The following is a 12,324-nucleotide window of genomic DNA, read 5'->3' on the forward strand; positions in this document are numbered from 1 at the left end:
GCACACATGCCAAAGAATCTACGCACTCCCTTCTTGTCGATGGGTTGCGGGAACTGTGCGATGGCAGCCGTCTTTTGCGGGTCTGGGCGGACACCAGATTTGCTGATTACGTGGCCTAGGAACGGAAGCTCATCGTAAGCGAAGCGGCACTTTTCCGGCTCCAGAGTGAGCCCTGATGACTTGATGGCCTCTAGTACTGTCGTGTTTACAGGAGGTATTCAGAGACCTGGATTGGGAAGAATTGGGGATAAGAGTTAACGGAGAATACCGTAGTAACTTGCGATTCGCTGATGATATTGCCTTGCTTAGTAACTCAGGGGACCAACTGCAATGCATGCTCACTGACCTGGAGAGGCAAAGCCGAAGAGTGGGTCTAAAAATTAATCTGCAGAAAACTAAAGTAATGTTTAACAGTCTCGGAAGAGAACAGCAGTTTACGATAGGTAGTGAGGCACTGGAAGTGGTAAGGGAATAAATCTACTTAGGACAGGTAGTGACTGCAGATCCGGATCATGAGACTGAAATAATCAGAAGAAAAAGAATGGGCTGGGGTGCGTTTGACAGGCATTCAGATCATGAACAGCAGATTGCCATTATCCCTCAAGGGAAAAGTGTATAACAGCTGTGTCTTACCAGTACTCACGTACGGGGCAGAAACCTGGAGGCTTACGAAAAGGGTTCTACTTAAATTGAGGACGACGCAATGAGCTATGGAAAGAAGAATGATAGGTGTAACGTTAAGGGATACGAAAAGGGCAGATTGGGTGAGGGAACAAACGCAAGTAAGTGGTATCTTAGTTGAAATCAAGAAAAAGAAATGGGCATGGGCAGGACACGTAATGAGGAGGGAAGATAACCGATGGTCATTAAGAGTTACGGAATGGATTCCAAGGGAAGGGAAGCGTAGCAGAGGGCGGCAGAAAGTTAGGTGGGCGGATGAGATTACGAAGTTTGCAGGGACAACATGGCCACAATTAGTACATGACCGGGGTAGTTTGAGAAGTATGGGAGAGGCCTTTGCCCTGCAGTGGGCGTAACCAGGCTGATGATGATGATGACTGTCGCAAGCCGCCTAAGGTGATCGTCGAAGTTTCCGGCGAAGACGACGGCGTCATCCAAGTATACGAGACAAGTCTGCCACTTCAATCCTGCTAAAACTGTGTCCATCACGTGCTGGAATGTTGCAGGCGCCGAGCACAGCCCGAATGGCATAACCTTGAATGTGTAGAGGCTGTCTGGGGTGATGAAGGCGGTCTTTTCGCGATCTCTTTCGTCGACTTCTATTTGCCAATAGCCAAACTTGAGGTCCATCGACGAGAAGTATTTAGCGTTGCAGAGCCGATCCAATGCGTCGTCTATTCGTGGGAGGGGGTTTACGTCCTTCTTCGTGATCTTGTTCAGACGGCGATAATCGGCGCAGAAACGTAGGGTTCCGTCCTTTTTCTTCACCAGAACTACAGGAGATGCCCACGGACTTTTTGACGGCTGGATGATGTCGTCGCGCAGCATTTTGTCGACTTGGTGCCTTATAGCCTCATGTTCCCACGTAGAAACTCGATAAGGGCTCTGGCGGAGTGGTCGAGCGCACTCCTTGGTTATTCTGCGATGCTTTGCGACTGGCGTTTGTCGAATCCTTGATGACGTCGAAAAGCACTCTTTGTATCGTCTAAGTAAACTTCTGAGCTGTTGTTGCTTAATCATGAGGAGACTTGGATTTATGTCGAAGTCTGGTTCGGGAACTACGGTCGTCGGGGTAGATGTGGCAGAATCCGAGAGGACAAATGCATTGCTGGTTTCCAGAATTTCCTCTATGTATGCAATCGTTGTGCCCTTGTTGATGTGCTTGAACTCCTGGCTGAAGTTTGTCAGCAACACTTTCGTGTTTCCTCCGTGCAGTCGAGCGATTCCTCTTGCGACGCGAATTTCATGGTCGAGCAGTAGACGTTGATCGCCTTCGATAATGCCTTCTACGTCAGTGGGTGTTTCGGTGCTGACCGAAATAACAATGCTCGAGCAAGGCGGGATGCTCACTTGATCTTCGAGCACACTCAAGGCGCGGTGGCTAGGAAGGCTCTCCGGCGGTATCGCATGATCTTCCGACAGCGTTATTGACTTCGACTTCAGGTCGATGATTGCGCCGTGTTGGTTCAGGAAGTCCATGCCGAGAATGACGTCTCGTGAACACTGTTGGAGGATAACGAAGGTGGCAGGGTAAGTCCGGTCGTGAATGGTAATTCTCGTTAATATTGGCAAGTTTGCGACAATAATGTAGCCACGTCCACTTTGAGGGGACAGAGATGGGCGCACTTAGCTGCTAGTGACATAGAAACACATGGCGGGCATGCTATGGAAACTGCGGCATTTGTCTTTACTGCTATCCTAATACGGCACATTTCCACTAAGGGTGGGCGAATATCTTAGCTGCGTTACAAGCGTCGGCGTATGAATAGGGTGCACTTCTAACGTGTCAGTGTAAACATGGCCACTATTGTTGCCGCTCGCGATTTGTTGCGTGCCCACGAGTGCGGACGAGAAGAATCAAAAGGCGCCTTTTATGTTGTTGTTGACCAAAACCATTATGAAGCCTACAAATAATAAAGCCGAGGCAAGTTTGGTTGTAGCTTTTTTTTTTTAATTGAAGTGCGGAAAGTGATGAAAAAAATGAAATGGGGCATCTACTTATTAAGAATGTTCGGTGCGTGCAGACCGCTTGGTATGTCTTCAAGAGTCGTTCACGTAGCATGCGACAGATGGTAAGCGCGATCATCATTGGCTAGACTTGGCACACGACATATTGCTGCGACAAGTTCAGGGTGCGATCATTACACGGGAAAGAAAAAAATCGAATTTGACGAGAAAAATCAGGGGCGCAATCATTACGGGAGTGTGATCATTATGCGAGTAAACACGGTATTTCAGGTGGCGAGCGCCGCCACTGTGATTGTGAAATACTGTCTGGCACGACCTCATAGCCCAGTGGCCAATGTGTTGGATAATCGTGTAGGGTGCGAAATAGCGTCACAATAGTTTCTCACAGAGTCCTCGTCGGCGTGTCGAGGTCCAAACCCAAACACTGTTGCCGGGCGGGTATTCCATGTAGCGTCATCAAAGATTGTAGTGCTGGCTTTCAGTCTTCTGCTGATTCTTGATGCGCAGGCAGGCGAGCTTTCTGCTGGCGATGTCGACATTTTCTTCGTCGGTGACGTGTGGCAGCATGGCGTTGAGGGTCGTCGTCAGGTTCCTTCGATAAACCGGTTTAAAAAGCGTGATCTGTGTTGTTTCTTGCACTGCCATGTTGTAAGCAAATGTGACAAATGGGAGCACCGCATCCCACATCTTGTGTTTGACGTCGACGTACGTTGCAAACATGTCAATGAGGCACTTGTTCAGTCGTTCCATTAGGCCATTCGTTGGCAAGTAGTAGGCAGTGGTCCTCTGGTGACTTGTCTGGCTATACTGCAGGATGGCTTGAGTAAGCTCAGTTGTAAAAGCCATTCCTCTGTCAGTAATGAGGACTTCTGGCGTACCATGTCGCAGCAGGATGTTCTCGACGAAAAATTTGGCTAGTTCCGCTGCACTACCTTTGGGCAGGGCTTTCATTTTGCTGTAGTGGGTAAGGTAGTCGGTGGCCATGACGATTCACTTGTTTCCAAATGTTGACATCGGAAAGGGTCCCAACAAATCCATCCCAATTTGCTGAAATGGTCTGCCAGGAGGCTCGATCAGCTGTAGTAATCCCGTCGGCCTTGTCGGTGGTTTCTTGCGTTGCTGGCAGTCTCTACATGTCTTCACGTAACAGGCGGCATCGGTGGTAAGGTGCGGCCAATAGTACTTGTCTTGTATTCTTTCGAGCGTATAGGAAAACCCGAGGTGCCCGGCTGTCTTATCATCGTGCAGGGCGTGCAGGACTTGTGACCGGAGTGCTGTGAGCACAATGAGAAGGTAGTTCGTGCAGGCTGGCGAAAAGTTCTTCTTCACCTGGACATCATTTCGTAAGGAAAACAAAGACAATCCGCGCCTAAATACCCTCAGCAAAACGTCGGTCTTGCCTTGCATCAGCACGGCTTCCGAGCTCTGGGTCGGCTCGCTGCTGCCCGGCAAAGTCGTCTGCACTTAGTGTGCCTAAAAAGGCATCCTCATCTTGGTAGACGGGGTAGACGCATCGGGGTGGACGCAGCAGAATCAGAAAGGACAAATGCATTGCTGGATTCCACAATTTCCTCGATGTGCGGTATTGTTGTGCCCTTGTTAATGTTCTTAAATTCCTGGCTGAAGTTTGTCAGCATCACTCTCCCTTTCCCTCCATGCAGTCGAGTGATCCCTCTTGCGATGCAAATTTCACGGTCGAGCAGTAAACATTGTTTGCCTGCGGGACGCCTTCTACGTGTGCGGGTGTTTCGCTGCCAACGGAAATGACAATGCTGGAACAAGGCGGGATGCCGACTTGGTCCTCAGGTACATTCAAGGCATGGCAACTACGAGCGCACTCCGGCAGGATCGCTTGATCTTTGGATAGCATTATCGACTTTGAATTCAGGTTGCAGATTGTGTTGTGTTGGTCACTAGCTTTTATTGCGTGAACTTAGGGCCACAAAAGCAAGTTACACTCAAAGCACTGCGACAACGGTGAACACGGTCAGTGATTGGCAAAATCTGATCTGCGGGGCAAGCGTGTCGGCTTTTACACGAGCCATCAAAGGTTCCAGAATAATCGCTGGTACCCACGTGTCTTCCACTACACAATTTGCATCACAAATACAAGCAATAAAATTACACAAGGTTCGGTGACAACAGACAGCGGATAGAACCCTCAATAACATTTGAGAAACTTCTGATACATGCAGGCACGTCCTGCACTGAGTGATAACATTTCTTAGGCGGTGACACGCGGTCACCCAATAAAGATAAACAGGTATGCGTGTCAATATTGTGAGCAGATATTAACAACGTGTGAAGGCATGCAGAAAGAGCAATGGAAGAGCCAGGCTAGCTCATTCTATTTACTGTACTTGTGCAATGTTTATAGATGTTCAGACAATTAAGGTGAAAGTAATCTATCACTTCTAAGTAATTGCTCAATAACGTTTCTGGGGCAGTAATTGCTCACTGTACTTGACGTTTCAGTTAAGTATGAATTGTAATTTTTTTTCTGTGATGTAGAGAAGTCTGATAGTAAGCTGTTCATGATATCCTCATTGACAGCATTGGTAGCTGAACTCTAGGTTAAGTTAAACAACTGTTATAGTAACCCCTTTGTTGCTTCAGGACATTAAACCCACACGAGCGCTCCTTTAATTATTGCATTGCCTTCTGTTTCAGGCCATGCGTCACATGTCAGTACTGACTGAGTTGAGCAGCGTCGGCAGCGACACCATTCCTGAAAGCAGCACTCTGTCTACCTCAGGGTAAGGAGTTGTGCCAATAGTGTGCTGCTATCCAGGCAGCTTATACAGTTAAACCTCAGTATTGTAAACAATGTTGGAACAAACAATGTTTAATAAAATGCAAGGAAATACTACATTGCGACAACAGTCAAAGTGCACGCATGCACAAACACACCTCAGTGTTCCACACCAACTGCTGATGATGATAGGTTGGGCAGTGGCACCTAACGATAACACTCGGCCATTCTGGCCCACTGACTGTCCTCAGTCAGTAGTATAGTCAGGGTCGATCCAAATAAGTGGCGAAGCTTCGGGCGAAAAGCGGTTCAGTACAACTTGTCACCGCAAGGGTGGTTATGGGAGCAGCGATTGAAGCGCTACTATGTTTAGAGGGAACAAACATTAGGAAAGAAAAAAGGCGTTTTTTAATTCAAGTGAGACACAGTTAGACTCGTTCAATGAAAATGAAATTTCTGGTCCAATTTATATAGTCGTGAGGAGTTAAGAAAATAGAAGTTTATTTATTTCATGAATATAATAAATACATTTTTTTTCAGCACCCATTGTTACAGGGGACGTTGACGCCGCTATCACTCGCAGTGCAATGCAGCTCTTGAAATGTGCAAGGAAGGCGCGCTCGTAAAGTTCACCTGTGTAAATGTGCCCCCCTCACACATTGTACTTTTTTGTTTGTCGACGTTTGTCTGAATTTGGTGACGTGGGTAACTTCATTGCTTCTTAACCTGTTCAATCAAAAGGAATGAGTTACGACCGCCAGATAATTGTTTAGTTGCTTTCGTGCGACTGCGCTGGGCGACGGGCTTGGCATCCGACGATAGGATCGGCACTCTACACTTAAAGCTTTCGTCGGCCTCCAAGGAAAGTACCGTATTTATACGATTGCAAGTCGACCTTTTTTTGAAATTTGAAAATCTGAAGTGGGGGAGTTGACTTACAATCGAAATCAAAACATGGCACTGCAAAAAAAAAAAAAAGCGAAACCAACGGGATATCAGGGGAGTTACAACGTAGTTCCAATTTTATGTTTGCTCTACGGCCTCACCCGTAGCTTTCCGCTATCCCGAGGGTTTTTTCGCTTTTCGGAAGGGTTTTTCAACATTTTTGAGAGTTTTACAGTGCACGCAGCACTCCTGTGGGAATGTTGATAGTTCATGGAAGTGCCGCTGTTCCATTTGCAGTGGCACCCTCAAAACAGCGGCGCTTGCGGGGAGTATCAATAGTTCATGGAAGAGCTGACAGGAGCAGACACCGCTCGCAGCTCGTGTGTTTCTCTTTCCCTGTAGCTCTTTAGTTTCTTTCATGCGTTCGATTTGACTGCCGGCCACGTGCTACTTCCGTGCTTCCTCAGTCATGAGTGCTCCAAGTCCACTAAACATTCGGCGCTCGTTCACAGCGGTGTTGAAGAGGGCTGCCATCTCTTACGCTGAAGAAACAAATAACTGCGCAGCGGGCTGCAAGTTTGATGTTTCTTAATAGGTGGTGCGAGAATGGCGACGGCAGCGAAGCAAAATTTTCACCTGTGATGGCAAGCGGAGGTTTCTGCGCGCCGAAGTCGGGACACTTTCCGGAGCTGAAGGCCAAGCTTGCGGCATACGTTGCTGAAATGCGAGATCGGTCCCTGCCAGTGACGTGCGACATGGTCATGAGACAAGCCTGGATCTTCGCCTTTTAAGGACCTGCTCAGCCTTGAGTACAAGGGGCTGGCTGCAGAAGACCGCGAACTTACGCCAACCAGACATGTCAAAAAAAGCCTCCCTGATGGCTCTGTGTGGTTGGGTGCTTTCAGCGTGGACTTACGTATGCAAATGCACTTATGTATGCAAATGCGAAATTTCACTGGACAGCGACGTGCTTCGGGACCGTAGCAGCAATGACGATGGCAGCACTAGTGAGGAGTCCAGTGACCATGCCAGCTACAAATAAATTTTCATTATGAAATGCGCCCGTGGGTATGCTCTTTTTTTTTTCCCCTGTCACGCGATATGGGGGGGTCGACTTACATTCGAGTCGACTTACAGTCGTGTGAATACGGTATGTTCTGTGCAGAGGTGCGATTTCGACAACCATACAGCTGGCCTTTTTCTGCATCGCTTTCCACGCTGAAAGCTCGAAATGCCCATTAAGTCAAATGGCGGGGCATTTGAATATATAGCTCTAAAGGCAGGCCAACAAAAATTTCACGCCTTCGAAAAAAAAATGTCACTTCTGTTTTTAACTGATATGGCGTCACATTATTTTTTCTTCCGCCGGAAGCGTTCCCTCCATATACAGATGGCGCTAAGCCTCATGAATCCCCGATGAACTGCCATGTTTTGAACGTATGGGCTTCTATGGAAGCTTCGCTACTAGGTATATTTACCTTGGTATAGTCCTGGAAATCTTGTGGCCTCGTTTGTCGTCGCCCATGACTTAGCGCATGTAGTTCCAGAGCAGTTTATTCGGCCCTACCCTCACCACTGTCGACTTCTTCCTTGGACACATTGCAGAATGGCTTCAACTGACTTGCATCTGCTGTCGTAAAATACAGACTGGCATTCTTCGCACAGCAGTTCTTTTTTCTTTTTCTTTTCTTCTTGACTAAAATAACTGGACTGCTGGGCTCAGACTCACTGTCTGGGATCAGTCCACGAGCCTTGAGCTAGTCGTGGATTTCTTGAAGCACCTGTCATTCTGCCCATGAAGCTCGGTAAAAGGGTCACTCACTGGTGTACTTCCTGGTTTTTTTCTGAATGGTCATGGTCACCACAGGCATGCATCCAAGTTTCCTGGTGCGCATTGCAAAGCACTTTTGGTATCGGTTCAACAGCTCAAACAGCTCTTCTTTATGTGCTTCTGCACAGATGGCCCGAACTTGACTTCCTCAGCCTCTATTGGTGATATCGTGTTTGTTGCTTGTCCAACTTAGTTGACCACTTGCAGAGAAGATGCTGGCCTACCAAGATTCTTAAGCTCAATACGATCGTCATGCTTGACTATTTGACCTTTCTTTAAGTTGATGTCCGAGTGCAATAGATCCATGACCGGCAGGCTTGTCTTCCCATCTTTCAGTTCCCACAAGTATTCCACCTCATTGGTTCCAGAGAAAAGCACAAGAACATTTGGTTCCACACAATCTGAGACGATGATCGACTGAACCATGTTACCTTCAAGCTTGACCTTCTCACTTGTTGACAAGGCTAATCGATCATGGTCACTGTTGGTTTCAGTCTCGCTTAGTAATGGGATATCTCGCTCATCCAGCGGCATGATGGTGCCTTCTTACCTTTGCAGCACGATATTTTGTGAGTCAATGATGTCTGTTGCCACGATAATGTCAGGCCCTGTGAAGGCATCGTTCGGAACTACGTGCATCCTCAAGCCCTTGAACAGGTTACTGTCAACTTCTAAATCAGCCTCGATCTTGCCCATTGTTTCACAAGTTTCACCAATGCCGTATAACTGCTCACAGTTATTGGGCTGGCTACTCCTTTGCCCATCTGCATGGCACATTTGGGCGTGATCAAGGTGATCTGTGCACCAGTGTCCAGAAGAGTGGCCACAGGTTCACCATTGACATGTACAGTTTTCAGTGACTGACATTCCAGGCCTTTCTTCCTCATTCTTGCTTTATGTGGACCACGTGAAGTGTGTTTCCTTTGAGCTTGGGACAGACCTTTATGCTGTGCCCTTGTTTGCTGCAAGAAGTGAATTTTGTTTCATATCGTGGACTCACGCAATCTTGTGCAAGGTGATCACAATCTTGACAATTGTAGGTCCCTGCCGGTGTGTCTGCTTCGCCACATTCTCGTCCTGTCATGATGGCAGTTCGCTTGTCTTCGAAAATTGTGCAGGCTTCTTGTCACTGTGTCTTCGATCTGGCGTGACCTTCACTTTGCTTTCTTTTTTTTTTTTTTTTTTTTTTTGAAGCACTCGTAATTTTTAATGTCGCGCAGCAGGTCATTAATGGAATTGTAGACACAAATCCTCATAGCGTAACTTAATTCTCTCGACACCACTCCTGTGACGATTTCTTTCGTTCCCTCCACAGTGAGGCCAAGACTCGCAAAGTTTTTCTCACGAGCGTAGCTCTCGTAATGCTCCCGTTTTTGTTGGACGCACTGTTTCATGAGGCTCCATTGCTGTGTCTTCGATGGTGAATGAACGTAGGCATCTTGGAAGGCAGCTTCCCAGGATGGTCACAAAGCACAACTTCCTCCTGTGGACTGCTGCAAGTCCAATGAGGCGACGCAATACCCAACATTTTTAACTTTGCCACGGTGAGCTTCTCCTCACCTCTCCATCCCACTAAGCTTGCAGTTTGGGTGAACTTGTCAATCCATTCCTTCGCAGGAATGCTAGCTAGAGAATGTTGACACGATTGCTGACGCATCGAGAGTCCCTTGCTTGGGCAACTGCATCTCAAGTTTCTCGAGAAGCTGTTCATTCTGACGCAACACTTGCAACATCTCCAAGACGCCCATGGACTCCATTGACTGGTCAGGCCTCACCCCTCACCATAGGTAGCTGCCCTCCGCAGTTGCATGTTTCTCGAACTCCGAACGGTAATAGGAACTCACGAATGTTTGATGGCCTTCTCATTAATCGAAGGAGCGCAGTCTTATCCCACTTCTAATCTGTAAACAATGTTGGAACAATGTTGAATAAAATGAAAAGAGATACATTGCAAGAACAGTCGGAGCGCGTGCACACACAAGCACACATCAGCATTCCACACTGTCATATGTAAGAGGCATGCGGCGCAGAAAGGAAGAAGAAGATGATGTGCACGTATCAGTCCGAACGGCACGAGCCCTCAAGGCATGTGACCCGAGCTGTGATTGAGGGAGAAGCCGTGCCGAGCTGGCATTATTGACGTGGCTCTGTGCCAAGAAGGTCATAGCGTCAGTATCGCACTGGCGATGGGAGCCATGGAGGTTCGGTCAAGTCCATGATGCTGGCGGGCCAGTGTGTGGCCGTCGACCTCTGCGACGTTCGAGCGAGGGTCCTTGGACCTGCTGCATTCTCTCACGGCACTGCCGGGCACTCCAAGAAGGATCCACCTTCAGAGGCTGACCAGCAGGTACAATAGTTTCCGGGGCGTCTCCTCGGCACTCAAAGGAGTAGCAGTGGAACCCGGAGTTAGGCCTAACCGGTGAGGTCGGGGTGCCACGTCACCGATGGAGTTCGGGATATCGGCATCAGAGATGGACGAGTTGACTGGCCAACACCAAGGCAGCAACACTTACGGTGTCGGTGAGAACACTGACTCTGAAGGTCTGACACGCTTCGGACTCTGAAGAAACGTGTGACGACAAAAGCCTGTAAGAACGCTCCTTTCTGATAGCGTCGCAGCCATAGGCCAGGGTTGCCTGACTTTTGCATAGAAAATGCCTAGGACTATTGTAGACGGGGACAAGGACATGTTTAGGTTACATAAGTGCTACCATTCCTTCATTGAGTTTTATTTCGAGTCAATTGAGGTTTGAGTTTGTGAGTTTCGAGTGTAATTAAAATCTGTTTGCTGTGCTGCTCTGCGTCTCTCAATCCCATCTCTCGTGGCTTCCGCACGCCCCCGAGATCGGTGACGCATGACACGCACCAACTGCTGATCATGATAGTTTCGGCAGTGCCACCTAACTATAACAATACTGTGTAATGAATTTCAATATAGCGAAATTCTCATTATAGCAAAGTATATAACTCTTGATAACTTCTTGCCCATATAACACCCTGTATTTTGAATCCTAATACATCAAGGTGTAGTTATACAGTCGAAGCCACTTATAATGATATTGCTTTTAACAATATATTGGTTATAACGATGAGAAGCTACTGCACCGTCGACTTTTGTATGCTTTCCATGGTGAAATGACCCGCTTACTACAATGCCCGGATGCCGCGTTATCGGTTATAACGCTGAAGTCTGGCTGCTGGGTGTCCGAGCCGAAAGCCGAGAGGTAGTGAAATGTGAAATCCTTAAAAAGAATTTTAACCCTTTGAGGGTCAATGACCTAAATATGCGGCGTCGCGAACAAGTCAAAAAATGGTCGATGCCATATATTTACAGCGCCGTTTGTACGTTTAAAAAGCGCGCCAATTTTCTAACTTGTTATTTTCTATCATGTGCTGCCACTATTTGGGAATACAGGGAATTTTTTTCGCTCGCATCCCTCTCGGTTTTCGTTGCATGCTTTGGTTTAGAGCTAGTTTGCTCCCGCACGTCTATATACTACCGCTCGTGCATTGGCACGCGCGCAGGCGGGTGGCGGTTTGGGCTTCGTTCCATGGGCAGTTCTGGGTTCTTGCACTCGCAAAACTGATGGCTATCTCGTTACTAATCGCTCAACGGGCTACCGCTTGATTCTTGCTCGTATTGTGCTCACAAGGGTGTGCATAGGAAGGATGCCGCCGTGCATGTGTTCCCGCTGCTTCTTTTTTTTTTTTTTTTTTTTGACACTCGCGAAAACTAATTGCCTCTGGTTGGCGATAAGATGAAGATTAGCGGAAGTTTGTCGCATGTTTCGCTTTTTTGACGGGCGCACAACCAGACAATTTTCTTGAGTGCGTGCACCTATGCAGTTTGATTACGCTATGGACGTAAATATTAGTGTAAGGTGAGAGTTGCGAAATATTCTCGTGTGCGCATTTTTAAAGCCTTGAACTACGTGTATAACAATGCATCAAATTTTTAATTCAAGTTTATTTCCTTTTTTTATTGTTGTTATTCATGAATCAACAGTACATATATACCAATGCAAAATATTTTTTTCTCACATTACGGTCACACTAGAAAAATTACGGTAAATTTTTTTCGAAATAAGTCCCTAAGAAGAATTGGAATCTGCAATAAAAAAATCGACCCTCAAAGGGTTAAAAAATGAGAAATTCAAGCCGCTTTTTGATGTGCCACTGCTCCAACAAACGCCGCGCACTCATTTTC

The 12,324-nt window shown here is 47.2% G+C and overlaps 1 protein-coding gene across 3 annotated transcripts in view; it reads left to right on the forward strand.

Moving 5' to 3' along the window:
- The window catches only part of LOC126538503 (uncharacterized), a 35,894-nt gene that overhangs the window by 17,868 nt on the left and 5,702 nt on the right, over window positions 1-12,324 (forward strand). For all 3 annotated transcript variants that reach the window (XM_050185361.3, XM_050185360.3, XM_055074813.2), the window contains exon 4: window positions 5,320-5,405. In XM_050185361.3, coding sequence (XP_050041318.1) covers window positions 5,320-5,405 — 86 coding nt within the window. The remainder of the gene's footprint in view (window positions 1-5,319; window positions 5,406-12,324) is intronic.

Source organism: Dermacentor andersoni, chromosome 4 (assembly GCF_023375885.2).
Source record: "Dermacentor andersoni chromosome 4, qqDerAnde1_hic_scaffold, whole genome shotgun sequence".
Lineage (NCBI taxonomy): Eukaryota > Metazoa > Arthropoda > Arachnida > Ixodida > Ixodidae > Dermacentor > Dermacentor andersoni.